The following is a 15,965-nucleotide window of genomic DNA, read 5'->3' on the forward strand; positions in this document are numbered from 1 at the left end:
GGCTTCCTTACAAGCTTTGAATTTGCAGCCACCACATCCAGGTTACCTCATCGTCCTCAGAAGTTAGATAACCAGCTAAAATTGTCTTTCAAAAAAAAAAAAATAATACTTAAAGAAGACAGTGCTGCTTCAAAGGTGGTAAAATGTAGAAAAGACAAATATATGACACCAGTATTTAGAATATTTCCCAATTATACCATTGCAGTTACAGCAATTATGTGTTTAGTCTTTTGAATTCATCATAAAACTTGCCTTGCTTTTTTCTTTTACTGGTCCATTTTCTTCTCTACTTTCTTGTTTACTCACTCAAACTCGTCATAATTACTGCTTGTTCACGAAAATTCCAATTACTTTCACTCACTCCTTCAAACTTGTCACCTTTGAACAAGATTCTACATGTACTGTTCAGTATTATTTGTCTCACAGTCTTGCTTAAGTCTTCCATTATTGTTTTGCTTTAAGTCTCCCACTATTGTCTTGCTTAAGTCTCCCACAACTGTATAATCTTTTTCATGTTTCATTCTACCTTAGAATTCAAGTTACATCTTGTCTTCCTTTTTATGTATTTGCATCTTAATACGGTGCCTACTGGATTGAAAATGAGCACAGACATATGTACGTTCATAGAACATCTGTGATTTGTTTCACAACTTTACCTTGATTACTTCTTCACATCATCTCTTCTCAAAATTCAGTTTCAATATATCACTTGCAATACAAAAATTGCATATCTCACTTTTATACTCCAATGTGAATGTAGTAAAAAATACAAGTAGCCACGTGAAACATCCTTAGCTTTAAAATCAAAAGTGTTTTTCCATTAATAGCAGGTATAAACACTGGCATTCTAAACTATAAATCACTTTACCATAAAGGTTAAACATATATAGTTCAGTTTCCTCTGGGCATTACTCTTTCATTATGAACTGTGGTTCATCGGGGATCATAAAACTGGGAACAAAATTAAATACAATCAACTCTCAATATCTCGAGAGCTATTTTACTGAACTAAAAATTACTTTAACATAAAGGTTAAACATGATTACTTTTCTGTCATTCTTCATTCTGGCATTTAGATTAGTGAGTGAACATTAGATTGGTGTCTTTATACCTATACAGTGATGCCTCAGCATACGAAAGTAATCCGTTCAGGATACGGTTTCGTATGCTGATTTTTTCGTATCCTGAGTCGCGTTTTACATGTAAATAGCCTAATCCGTTCCAAGCCTTACGAAAAGACACCTTTTCTTTCATAAACACGCTAAACTGTAGTAATAAACATGCAATGCAGCCATTTCTATCATTCAATAATTAACCCAACCGTTAAACACATCCTAATCCATTCCAGAAACCACCATGAGATTATTCAATAATATAGTTATAGCCTAGTTATCCCCTCCAAGCCCTAAGAAAACGGTTCGTTTTCTTTACTACAGTATAAAAGTTACGGTACTGTATGTAAAGCATTTGGATCAGTGAAGGTGTATTGTTACCTGTACACCTAAATTAAGGGTTGATACCCTGAAAAAAAAGGTACTGTACTCTCGGCGACGAGTTGGGATCTCGTAAGCTTTTTGTATCCTGAAAATTTTTTCGTATACTGGGGCATAAAAACTTTGTATCGCTTTTCGTATCCTGAATTTTTCGTAAGCAGAAACTTTCGTATCCAGAGGTATCACTGTAATTCCATCTTTCTAGTCCATAGAATGTCTAAATTCACAAATTCCCCAGAGGGAAAGCATAAGCTAGGGTTTGTGTTTCTGCTATTATGACGTCCTGAGAAAACGGATCCAAGGGATTCAGATAAAACTGTGCATGAATTTTGTAAGCAGAGGCAAAAGCTATGGTTCTAAATACACAGTAAAGCATCATCATAAACGTCAGTGTAACATCTAAAATTTCTTTACCTTTTCCCCCCCCCCTTGCCTGGAAACATTTGGAACTGGAAGAACCTGCTGTTCTATTCCGAAAACGAGTCGAGCGTGAAGCCCTCGGGCGTGATTATGCTAGAGGGCTGCTACGTCGAACGACTGATTACGAACACCAAAAATAAAGACACAGAAAAGCAGGTAAGGTCAATTGGGCAGTTATCTAGGGGGTATTGTAACAATAATATACTTCCTGGCATATTTGAGTCTTGCAACCATTTTTCGATTCGCGAAAAATCTATTTTTGGGTGAGGTAGCCATGTCGTCCTGATGGAAGTTCCTTCGATGGAAGCTACCATCGAAGGAACTTCCATCACGACGACATGGCCTGAGCCCAAAAATATTATTATTATTATTATTATTATTATTATTATTATTATTATTATTATTATTATTACTAGCTAAGCTACACCTCTAGTTGGTAAAGCAAGATGCTATAAGCCCAAGGGCTCGAACAAGGAAAAATAGCCCAGTGATGAAAGAAAATAAGGAAAGAAAAAAACGATATAAGAAAAAGGGTTTGGAATTGGGAGTCATGTCACTGTCAAGTAGCCAAAGTGGGAATATACTTGGTAGCAAAATACTAAAACATGTCAGAAGGTGATTTCATGTGTCCTCTTCTAAAAGAGTTATTTATGTGTTCATATTCCTTAGCTGGGTAAGAAAATCAGGTGCATAGATTGGAAGGGATTTCCATGGGTCGTTAGTTTTTGTCAAATGCTGTAGTTAAAGAGGGCAAATAAATAAAAGCTTATACCCAACTCACTAGAGCATTAAGAACTTATTCCAAACAACTCTAGTCAAATCAATATAAAAAATCATTTGTGTTTAACGAGATCGATTTATCAGGTTACATTATGGACATAGTTTTGGGGATAAAAAAAAAAGTTTTAGAACACGATGATATACAAAAGCATTCTCAATAAAGTTGAAATTGCCTCTGACCTCATAGTAAATATATACTGTATATAAAAATATGAAATTAACTAAATTCTGAACAGTTTTGCTTCGCAATCACTTACCGTCGAGAGAACCAGAGGCAGTATGACCTGCGGGCAGAGACCGAGACCGATGGCAAGGCTTGGATGGAAGTCATTAGGCAGGCTTCCTTCAACAAACTCCTGCTGCAGAAGGAAGAGCTGGAACAGAAACACCTCCACCTTCTGCAGATCGTAGAGAGCGAGAAAACGGCTAAATGGCAGTACACCCAGCAGTGCGAAGAACTCACATCGGAGATCAAGAAGCTCCGGGCAGAGGTGAATAGCACGCTTATTGTCACTTACGTCTGTTATGTTTCTTTTTCTGTCTCCTCAGAGAATAACTTACGTGATTTATTTCTTGCTTGCGTTAAATAATCTAAGCTATATCAAGTTGTTACTGATTTCCATCTACAAATTCTGGACATGGAAATTATAAGTTCTATGATTTTGTTAACTGATACACATCTCACTATTCATTGTCTTCCTATTCAGTTTCCTCCTTATTACCAATTATAAGATAAGTCTTAATACCTTAATTTCTGAATGCAACCATCTAAATAGTATATCTATAGTCATCCAAAAAGCATCTATTACTAGAAAGCTCGTAGTTAGTTGTTCGAATAACGGATTTTGAAGCAAAGCGAAAAATCTATTTTTGGGTGAGATGGCCATGTCGTCCTGAAGGAAGCTTCCTATAGACAGCTTTCTAAGGGATATTTGGCTACAGTGATACTCCCAGAGAATTGACCATAGGTCTCAAGAATTCTAACTCCTGGCGCGAGTATCCTTAAAATTTTTCTTAAGGATATCGCATAATATCAGGGGACGTATATTTTGATACAACACATGGCAATCTTCACCCCGAATAGAGTTTTCGCTCTGAGGGGAAAGAGTGGCAAAATTGAAGGGGAGCCGTTATCAAGGTTACCCTTCCTCCCCTACTATTACAGGGCCCAAAATGGACGCGCATTCCTTATTCAGTAGCGCTTTCACACGGTGTATGTCCCTGCTTGCTCTAGAGTTCTAGACTGCTATTTTGAAGAATTTATCATGCATTCTCCAGCATCTTCTGCCTCTGGAAAGTTGAGTATTTAATCTTTCCTGTGTATAATTTTTAGCTCCCTTCTCACAGTGAAATTAGCATAATTTTAATGTGTTTATCAGAGCATAGCCAGTAACCGGAGGTGCCATTTTGGACGCTGTCGTTTGTCATACATGCTTTATTTAGTTAGCAGAACAACATTCCCGGTATTTAGCTTTAATGAATTATATCTATTTAGGCAAAATTATGCTAGTGAAGATAAGATCATGCACGTATTTTCCTCTTCCTTAAATGTAGCGATCGTATACGTTAGAGTCTCGGTGATATAGCGTAGCCGAGATCTCACCCTGCGCTAGGCTAACCTGAGTTACTGTCGTAAAACCAAGCCGGGATACTCACCAGCAAGGGGGAAAAGACAGAAAACACTAGCCAGGGGGAAAAGACAGAAAACACTAGCCTAGTCAAGCCGGAGTACACTACTCTATGGCAAGACCAAGATAGGGTTGTCGCCTAATGGTGGCACTCAGAGGGAAGGAAGGATTACCCTTAAATCTCCAAAAGAGAAAAGTATCGAATAATATAATTAATTCTAGGAGATATACTATCTCCTGTTGAATTGATAAGGCGATACGCGAGGGTAAACGGAGATAATGTATGAAAGTATACTAAAGCGCGTAGGCTAGGTTAGCCTAGCGCAGGGTGAGATCTCGGCTACGCTATATCACCGAGACTCTAACGTATACGATCGCTACATTTAAGGAAGAGGAAAATACGTGCATGATCTTATCTTCACTAGCATAATTTTGCCTAAATAGATATAATTCATTAAAGCTAAATACCGGGAATGTTGTTCTGCTAACTAAATAAAGCATGTATGACAAACGACAACGTCCAAAATGGAGCCTCCGGTTACTGGCTATGCTCCGATAAACACATTAAAATTATGCTAATTTCACAGTGAGAAGGGAGCTAAAAATTATACACAGGAAAGATTAAATACTCAACTTTCCAGAGGCCGAAGATGCTGGAGAATGCATGATAAATTCTTCAAAATAGCGGTCTAGAACACTGGAACAAGCAGGGAGATACACCGTGCGAAAGCGCTACTGAATAAGGAATGAGCGGCCATTTTGGGCCCTGTAATAGTAAAGGAGGAAGGGTAACCTTGATAACGGCTCCCCCTCAATTTCGCCACTCTTCCCCCTCAGAGCGAAAACTCTATTCGGGGTGAAGATTGCCATGTGTCGTATCAAGATATACGTCCCCTAATATTATGCGATATCCTTGAGAAAAATATTAAGGATACTCACGCCAGGAGTTATAATTCTGGAGACCTATGGTCAACTCTCTGGGAGTATCACTGTAGCAGAATATCCCTTAGCAAGCTGTCTATAGGAAGCCTCCATCAGGATGACATGGCTTGAGCCCAAAAAGCATTAATAGCTTAAACCTCATGTCATTGGCCACTTTTACAAAATCACTTACTGTAACAGTTTTCATAACATGCCTGGGATTTTTTTTAAATCTTGCAGTTTTAATCTCATTGGGTCCCTTCAATCATTTGTGCATCATCTTCACTGTACTGTGTATGGGTTCTGAGACAGTTATTAGCAACCTAAGAAAAGAGCAAATAAGGATTGGCAAAGCATGGGAATCAGTAAATCAAGTATCCTATAAAAATTATGCTAGTCTATTTCGAACAAGTAAAATCAGATAAGCCTTTTACCCCCAGGCTATTTGGAAATTTCCAACCCTTAACCCCCCAAGGGTTAATTTTTTTCAAGCACATTTTGCAGTATATTTTTTTTTAAATTGCTCTAACAGCCTTAATTTTCGTCATAGAGAGGTCAGGTTGGTCTCATTCTCTTGGAAAATGCCCGAAGTTTCTCAAAAAATTATCAAAAATATGCAAAAAAAAAAATTTAAATAGCAGTTTTTTGCAAGAACGTACCGGTACGTCCATGGGGGTAAAGGGATGAGTTTTGTGAAACGTACCAGACGTCCTTTGGGGGTAAAAGGGTTAAAAACAAGAAAAAACAAAGAAAATTGCAATCGGGGAAATATCCAAAATAAGTTTAAATTTCTATGTAATCGACCCATTCCACAAATCTATAGATTTGATGTACTGGTATATAAAAATTATCATTGCAATATGGTAAACAAACAATATTAAATCTGATAAATATGATATTAAAGTACATTTGTATAAAAAAGTTAAACTGAAAACTAATAACAATCCATATAAAAAGAGACAAACACATCAATAAGATGGTCTTCCCATCTACTGTACGCATTAAAGATACACTGTCCTACTTGAAGTCTTGAATGTGTTATCGTCTTCGCTAATTAACCCTTTTACCCCCAAAGGACGTACTGGTACGTTTCACAAAAGCCATCCCTTTACCCACATGGACGTACCGGAACGTCCTTGCAAAAAAATGCTATAAAAATTTTTTTTTTCATATTTTTGATAATTTTTTGAGAAAATTCAGGCATTTTCCAAGAGAATGAGACCAACCTGACCTCTCTATGATAAAAATTAAGGCTATTAGAGCAATTTCAGAAAAATAATACTGCAAAATGTGCTGGGAAAAAAATAACCCCCTAGGGGTTAAGGGTTGGAAATTTCCAAATAGCCTGGGGGTAAAAGGGTTAATCTATCATGTCTATTTTTAATCTTTTATCCCTTACGCATTCAATTACTACTTCACTGCATTCCTTATTTCAAGATTTCACCCCCATCAAAGAAGTGAATAAATATATACAGTACTATGTAATCGTTCTATGATTTTTTTTCCAGCTGTGTTCTTTGAAAAAGGAATGGAGAGTTGTTCCCTCCAGGAGACTAGAAGACCTCCCAGAAGACTCTGAGGAAATTAAGAAGATAAAAAAAGTCCAGAGCTTCTTCAGGGGATGGCTTTGCCGGAGGCGTTGGAAACAGATTGTGGAGGAGTACATAAGGTCTCCCCATGCAGAGAGTATGAGGAAGAGGAACAGGTAAATCAAAAGAAGAAATTTACTTTAATATCTTTAAATTTAAAGAAAGGGAACATAAGTCGGTATTTAACCCTTGAAACTATGTTATGATAAAAATTAAACAAACAAATGAATATATTAAATTCCTGAAATGAACTTGAATGAGAAATTTTGTATCTTTCTTCTTACAGTTTAGTTTTCCGAATGGTCGAAGCCGAGGAGGAATATGTGGAACAACTGAATCTCTTAGTGTCCTGTTTTTTGCGGCCTTTCAAAATGGCAGCTTCCAGCAAGAAGCCTCCGTGCAGTCACGAGGACGTCAACAGTATTTTCCTTAACTCTGAGACCCTCCTCTTCCTTCACCAGATTTTCTTGAAAGGACTTTCGGCAAGGATGGAAAGTTGGCCCACGCTCGTTCTTGGTAAGTGAAGCCCGGCCGATCACAAATGCAGAACTTGGCTTTTCCGTCAGCTGACTTAAATTCTCCTCAGCTTTGGGTTGTCTAAGACGCAGCATGTGCAATTTCCTATGACTAAAAAAAAGGACCCTTCACTTCTCTTTTGCTGCATGTCTCACAAGTTATTTTTCTAAATGAGACGAAGACGTACACTTAGGCTGCAAAGCTTTTACAGGAGAGAACGATGTTTAAGACTAAAAACGACCCTTCTATTCACTTCATACCATGTCTCATGAGCCATTTCTTAAAAAGAGACACGTTTGTACACTCTAAACACAAGAGGAAGCTATGTTCCGACAGTACGACTGGCAGCCTCTCTGTCTATCTTTTCATAACTATACTTAAACTTGCCAACAGTATTACAGTACTCTCTCAGGCTTTCTCTCAATGTAGTCCTTGTGACGTGTTACGCAATCAGACAAACGGACAAATATATATATATATATATATATATATATATATATATATATATATATATATATATATATATATATATATATATATATATATATATATATATATATATATTGCCTATATATATATATATATATATATATATATATATATAGTTTGCCCTCTTCTCTTAAATCTATTTCAAAATATCATCATCATCTCCTACGCCTATTGACACAAAGGGCGTCAGTTAGATTTCGCCAGTCGTCCGTCTCTTGAGCTTTTAATTGAATACTTCTCCATTCATCATTTACTTTGCGCTTCATAGTCCTCAGCCATGTAGGCCTGGGTCTTCCAACTCTTCTAGTACTTTGTGGAGCCTCACTGAACGTTTGGTGAACTAATCTCTCTTGGGGAGTGCGATGAGCATGCACAAACCATCTCCATCTACCCCTCATCATGATCTCATCCACATATGGCACTTGAGTAATCCCTCTTATAGTTTCATTTCTAATCCTGTCCTGCCATTCAACTCCCAATATACTTTTGAGGGCTTTGTTCTCAAATCTACTAAATCTATTGGAGATTGTTTTATTGTCATAATATGACTCATGCCCGTCCATACAGTAACACCGACCTCACTAAACTGATAGATAGTCTGATTTTTATATGTAATTTCAAGTGATTTGATTTGCAAATTTTATTCAACATAGCCATTGTCTGATTTGCTTTTTTTAAATCATTCACTAAACTCTAATTCTAAAGTCCCTGTATTGATCATAGTTCCTAAATAATTAAATGATTCTACCTCATAAATCCTTTCTCTTTCCAATGATATTTCATCTTCCATTACATACTCTGTTCTCATCATTTCTGACTTTCTTCTATTTATCTTCAGCCCAACCTCGTGTGATATCTCATGCATTCTGGTAAGCGAGCATTGCAAATCCTGTGGTGTTCTGCTAACAAGGACAGCATCATCAGCATACTCTATGTCTACTAAATTCCTATCACCAATCCAGTTCAATCCTTCTCCACCATCTCCAACTGTTCTACGCATTACAAAATCCATGAGGAGGATAAACAACATAGGTGACTACACATTCCCCTGGAGGACTCCATTAACATTAACTTTGCATTTGCTATGCTCATGAACAGACTTAATCACATTTACATATTTATGATGAATTCCATAATAATGCAGGACTCTCCACAAAATTGGCTGATGCACACTATAAAAGGCTTTTTCATTGGCCACAAATGCCATCAAAAGGGGATTTCTATATTCTATGCATTGCTGTATAACATGTCTCAAAATGAAAATTTGGTCCATGTAACTTCTATCTTTTCTAGATCCGGCTTCTTCATCTCTCAGCTTTTCATCAATCTTTCTCTCCAGTCTCTCCAGAATAAGCATACTATATATTTTCATAACTGACGTAAGTGTTATGCCTCTGTAATTATTGAAATCAGCCAGGTCTCCTCTTTTAGCCATTTTCACCCACACTTCCAAACTCCCATTCATCAGGTTTTGCTTCTTCATGCCACATTCTACAAAATAATCTTGTAAGTAGTCTGGGAGTCACTTCATTTTCGGCCAGTATCATCTCGGCAGTTATTACATCGTATCCAAGGGCTTTCCATCTCTAGTTTTTTTAGGATAGCTTCGACACACTGAATTCATTCATGGGCACATCAAGGTCTTCATCAGCTTCAGGTATATCAATCAAATTATCCCTTCATATCTATTATTCATAACCTTACTAAAGTGTTCCATCCAACGTTGTCTTTCTTCATCTGTTGATATAGCAGACCATCTCTCTTTTTGATGGGTGTATTTCAAAATATAATTAGCAGGATTTTAGCAAATATAAAAGGAAAAATAAATTGCACCGGGAAACTATTAATTGTGTTACTCATACAATATGACCAACTGGATTGGAAAATGCTGTACAAAAGATGTACTGTCGGAATCACGTCTTGCAAAACAGAAAGAAACACACACAAAAAAAAGAAGAAAATAATTATGACGCCTTCAAAGTAAGTGGTAGTTATGTGGGTAAGAAGGCAGATATAAAAGATTTCAAACTAAGAATAGTACAGTAGTTTGATCATTTTATGCAGTTCTAACTTCAAACAAAGATGAGCTGAGACTTCAGCTATTTCCAAGCAGGACGCGAAGCCACGGCGGGGTATGTAAAAGAATATCCAAGGTTCGTGTGGGGGTGAAACTGCTCTCTTGGAAAAATATATCATGCAATAACAACATCAATTAATAGAAGTATACCTCTTGAGCTTCAAGCTATAAATGGAATTGGCTGCCTGGCACCGATACTTTGCGCTATGGAAAAGATTTAAAAAAGCAATTTGCTTGGGAGTATAAAAATATCTAGCAAGTGAAAATCATCTTTTAGTGCCTCAAATTTAGCTGAGAGTGTGCTAGGAATGTGTACCCTAACCAAATTATGCCTTTGAACTAACCTCTTTTACTATGCAGTAGCTTAAACATTGCAGAAATATAGAGAAAAAGTGGCTTCAAATTACAGAAATATTACAACACTATTCACTGCTTACTGTTATCAAGACTGCAGCAACAGATGTGAATGCTGATAACCTAGAAAGTTTTCCAAAAATGGATGCAACTTAGCCTACCCATGAACATATATAACCGACACACCTCTTATGGTAAGAATTCATGTGCCGAGACTTCAGTAGCTGAAACATTCAATGTTACTCAAAAGGCCGGCAAATTGTAACTTCAAGTTTTCTTCAATGTCATTGAATACGAATAAAGGAGATCACAGACAAACTGTCAACACCAACACACCAGCTAAAATTACCACCGTTTCTTTTTATTATTATTATTATTATTATTATTACTATCCAAGCTACAACCCCAGTTGGAAAAGCAAGATGCTATAAGCCCAGGGGCTCCAGCAGGGAAAAATAGCCCAGTGAGGAAAGGAAATAAGGAAATAAATAAATGAAGAGAACAAATTAACAATAAATCATTCTAAAAAAAGGAACAACGTCAAAACAGATATGTCATATATAAACTATTAACAACATCAAAAACAAATATGTCATAAATAAACTATAAAAAGACTCATGTCCGCCTGGTCAACAAAAAAGCATTTGCTCCAACTTTGAACTTTTGAAGTTCTACCGATTCAACTACCTGATTTGGAAGATCATTCTACAAGATCATTCATCTGGTTTAATTCTTTTTTATCAGTAACCCTCAATCAGCAACAAAAGGAATCACAAAGAGGTGTTTTGATTGGAAATCTATTTATAGGTACATTATACAGGAGTAGAAACCTTACTTGAAGAAAATGCCAGTTTCTAAATTGGAAAAAGGGTCTCTGGGCAGACAGTCCAATATAATTTGTGGATGGAAGAAAGAAGAAAGTGTCCGTATATCATTCAATAATACAATTTTATCTTCCCGCAGTCCTATAATTCTTATCAATGGGACACGAAGCACATACGTACACAAGTCATTAAATGCACCTTACCCTCGTTGATAAAAAACATACTGTAAATGAAGATTATGATGATAATTAGAGCTTTTAGTAAAGACATAATTATAAATAAAGATTAAAATATGTGTGGAATACATTTATAATAAGAGTGCAGTAACATTAGGCTGGCCTTGAAATTGCCGTTCGCCCATTACATGGAGTATATGACAAACACTTTTTTTTTTTTTTTTTTTTTAAATAAATTTTGGGGTTCGCCCTTTACATGGGGTCGTCCTTTACACGGTATATAAACGGCATCAGTTGCATTTTAGCCATTGGAAAGATTGCTTTCAACGGAAAGCAATTAGAGATCACATACCTCTGCCAACGCAATTCTAAAGCCTCCCGGGTTAGCTTCCATGTTAATAGAAATAATATTAATTCTTCCCTGACCATTATTTCACCCTTCAATAAAGTTTCACTGCAGTCCAACTATAAACTTCTGTGGTATTTCTTTGGACAGTCAGACAAACAGACAAGTGAACAGACATTAGGGGTAACTATTGGTAAATTTGTGTTCTGCTTATGCAAAACTCACATTTGTTTTTTATTTTGTGTTTACTGTATTAATTATTGCAACATCCAAGACTCTATTTATTAACAATTTAGCTAAAACAGCTGACATTTTTTCCCATTTAAATCTAATTTCATTTTGTGCATGTTTCTTACAAGGCAGTTAAAAAACATTGGTATTTCCCCTAGCTTTGTGTCAGATTAATTTTTTGCCCAACTTTATATAAAAAAAAGGACAACTTGGTGTGTTCATTGAATTAATTCATGTATGAGGGGCCCTCTGCATATCATGAAGGCTCTACATCTTCTTTCTTTTGTACCAAACGTACCATGCAGCCGAAGGATTGCGGATCGGTTTTGGTAGGTGTCACGACAAAGTTAAAAAGTAGAAGAAGAGTAGTTTTGCACTAGTTCCAGTCACTGTTACCTTATTTAACTACTGAATATATCAATATTTTATGTTTAACTAAATGTGATGCATTTTGTATGATTTTTGCAGTATGCATAGTACAATAGTTATCACTCCTTTAGAAGCTGATAGTTGCAGAGGATGTTGATATCTGTAAAGGCAAAAACAATTGCAAATGAAGGTATGGCAAGTGTTGTTGTTTTGCATGATGGCCTTTCTGTTGCTAACTGTAACACATTTCAAACATTTACACCTGTGAACTCTTCCATCGTCCACTTGTCTTGTCGCATTTCGCAACAAACGCGGTTCAATTCACGGCATTTTTTTTGCGACACTGCGTCGCGTCAACTTGTAAAATTAAGACGAGCATCTCTCTCTTGTTCTCATCTGTGCATTTTGCATTTCAACAAATGACATGAATATTCACAAGTTTAAATGATCAGTGTTAATTGTGTGGGGTCACTGAGAAAGAGAAACATCATAATTTAATATATATATATATATATATATATATATATATATATATATATATATATATATATATATATATATATATATATATATATATATATATATATATATATTTTCCCTTTGGAAGTTTATCGTTAGCATCACTCATATGCGGACATATTTACGAAAAGAGTTAGGTTAGGTCACATTGGGTTAGGTTAGAAAGAGGAGAAAGACTGTTGTTCAGAATGGCAACACTACCACATACCCTCATAAGAAGTCAATTTGGCCAATCATGATTGAGGTCTTTACTTCGATGGCATTTGGCCCTCACTAAGATCTAATTAATACCAAAGCCTGCTGCAAGCATCAGAAATTCTGGATGTTTTAACTTAAAGAGGATGTCCTCTTTCATCAAGGCTGGGAATGGCTTGTGCGCGTTCAAGTTTTCATGGCAGATTTGACACAGACGAAAATATCCTTTTTTGGCAACAAGCTTCTAAAAGTGACAACTTTCGGGCTTTGCACGTGAAAATTGACACGAAATGCATCCTCTTCCGTAATGTACAAAACTACCCTTGCTTCTTATAACATCCTGTTCACTGATGATCATGCTTTGTTATGTCAGAAAATTTCAAGACAGTGGGAAAATCAGTAACATAAGGTGAATGAACTACTCAAAAAGTGGGTATTTTGAGTGCACTTTTTATGAACCAGAATCTCACATAAAGTTTGAAGACCTTAATGAAGAATTTGCTCAGCAATATAATTATTTGGCCAAAGATTGGAATAATCAAAATTTAAGGTACTAGAAAATAAAACTATGAAAATATCCTCCAATTAGGCTACCGCAAATTGATTGAACCTACTTTAGCTCTTTCTCATTTTACAACGTTACAAAAATATATTTACAGTACTCCTCAAATAAGCATCTAAATGGACTTTTAAAACTGCACCGTGTCTTTCGCAAGGGTTCTAATTATAAAGGCCGTGCAACAAAATCTTACTTCAAGATCCATCCACATGATATCAATTGGCTACCAAAATCTACAGAAAATTTTGTATCCTATGACTGAGGACTATGAAACGTGAAGTAGATGATGAATGGAGAAGTATTGAATTAAAAGCTCAAGATTGAGACAAATGCCGAAATCTATCCGAGGCCCTTTGTGTCGTCAATAGGCATAGGAGATGATGATGATGATGCTGAAGTATCAACCAAAATGTTAGAGTACAGCTGTTTTACTCAGAGATGACTACGAGTAATACAACTATAATCCAAAGAGCCATATCTGGCTATTTATAACTTTTTTCAAGGTAATGAAGCAAAGAGGCATTCCTCAAATCCCAAAAAGACTAGTTATTGCAAGGTCAAGCTCTTGGATACATAATTAAGAGATTTTGACGAAGGAAAAATCTATTTCTGGGGAGAGACCTGTGACGCCCGGTGAAAAGGGTCCTTCTTTACACTTTTCTGCATTCCATGCTTTTATCTTTCTCTGGCATATTTGGAAGATTTATATCAGAAAAGTGTAAAGAAGGACCCTTTTCACCGGGCGTCACAGGTCGACCCAGAAAAATAGATTGTTTACCTTAACACTTCCACTAAAGTTTACATGTAAGAATTTAGGAAGAGGATTAGAAAAATCTAAGGTTTTGAAGCGTCATTTTCTAAAGGCTACCAAATAGCAGGGAGAGAAATAAAGAATTCCAATCTTTTAAAGTCCATGGAATTAAACATGCAATAACAATGTCAGAAGTTGATGATTTTAGCACAGCAAAACCATCTGTGAAACGATGACACCAATGTTTTATTCGATTCGAGTTCAATCAGCCGAGTTACACACGTGTTAGATTAGACCACTCTGAAAGGTGTTACATGTGTTAGATTAGACCACTCTGAAAGGTGTTACACGTGTTAGATTAGACTACTCTGAAAGGTGTTACACGTGTTAGGTTAGACTACTCTGAAAGGTGTTACACGTGTTAGGTTAGACTACTCTGAAAGGTGTTACACGTGTTAGATTAGACTACTCTGAAAGGTGTTACACGTGTTAGATTAGACTACTCTGAAGGGTGTTACGTGATTAGGTACATATTTTTTTATTTGCTACTGTTTTTTTATGTCCCTATGGATTAAAATGCTCCAAAGGAAGAAGAGTTCTTTATAAAGGGGAGTACAAGTACCCCCTAAAAATTGTACTGATAGAAAATAGTGCAATTCTTATGCTGTAATAGATAAGATGATCATTTAAAGCATCTGTACAGCCAATTGCTTCAAGTCATGAATGCCAGGAAAATAAAATAGTAATCCAAACTGAGTGTAATGTCCATAAACAAATATGAGTAATGTTAATGTATTTCTTAACCCTTTTACCCCAAATGGACATACTGGTACGTTTCACAAGGCTCATTCCTTTACCCCCATGGACGTACCGGTACGTCCTTGCAAAAAATTACTATTTACATTTTTTTTGCATATTTTTTATAACTTTATGAGAAATATCACTCATTTTCCAAAAGAATGAGACCAACCTGACCTCTCTATGACGAAAACTAAGGCTGTTAGAGCAATTTAAAAACTATATATTGCAAAATGTACTTGAAAAAAAAAACTGCCTGGGGGTTAAGGGCTGGAAAGTTCCAAATAGCCTGGGGGTAAAAGGGTTAAAGACTAGAAGTGAGAACACTTTGTCTTTTGGGAGATTCGGATACTCTGAACACCTGAATCTCTATGAAAATTTTCTAGAAGTTGAAACACAAATAACACTAGAAGATGATGGATTATTTACATCGTTGAACAGAAATATCAAAGATTCATAGGAAGAAAACTATTTAAGATGAGCATTAAATAAAAGAAATTTTCAATCATTTTAGGGAGCTGTATGTTAGGAAAATTTTCTACCACTTGGAAACTGAAAAGTCATTAAACGAACAAGATTAAAAATGCTGATCTCAGCAAATATGTATCTTGGTGGCAGCGCTGCGACTACTTGTTGGTAATCAGCATTCTACGGCTGTACAGCAATGCACAAACTTGCGTTCAAAGTTGAGAATAATTTGACAAAGCCTACTTTATATTGCATCCACTTTAATACTGAATGAACCAAGGCTTTTTTTCTATAACGATAAATCTAAAGAAATCCACATTATGACTTCACACTAAAAAAGGGTTTATATCTTAGGATTGATAAAAATTATGAAATAAAATTAGATTTTAGACAAGGGATGTACCAAAGTTCTAGGCCTTTACTTGCGTCTACCAACTATATATATATATATATATATAATAT

At 36.0% G+C, this 15,965-nt stretch overlaps 1 protein-coding gene across 2 annotated transcripts in view; it reads left to right on the forward strand.

Moving 5' to 3' along the window:
* Window positions 1–15,965, forward strand: part of LOC137625319 (ras-specific guanine nucleotide-releasing factor 2-like) — a 96,836-nt gene that overhangs the window by 1,513 nt on the left and 79,358 nt on the right. Inside the window, exons 2-6 of one of the 2 annotated variants that reach the window (XM_068356154.1) lie at window positions 1,950–2,069; window positions 2,930–3,184; window positions 6,751–6,947; window positions 7,118–7,347; window positions 12,150–12,173. In XM_068356154.1, coding sequence (XP_068212255.1) covers window positions 1,950–2,069; window positions 2,930–3,184; window positions 6,751–6,947; window positions 7,118–7,347; window positions 12,150–12,173 — 826 coding nt within the window. The remainder of the gene's footprint in view (window positions 1–1,949; window positions 2,070–2,929; window positions 3,185–6,750; window positions 6,948–7,117; window positions 7,348–12,149; window positions 12,174–15,965) is intronic. The other variant, XM_068356155.1, reaches the window with a different exon arrangement.

Source organism: Palaemon carinicauda, chromosome 32 (assembly GCF_036898095.1).
Source record: "Palaemon carinicauda isolate YSFRI2023 chromosome 32, ASM3689809v2, whole genome shotgun sequence".
Classification (NCBI taxonomy): domain Eukaryota; kingdom Metazoa; phylum Arthropoda; class Malacostraca; order Decapoda; family Palaemonidae; genus Palaemon; species Palaemon carinicauda.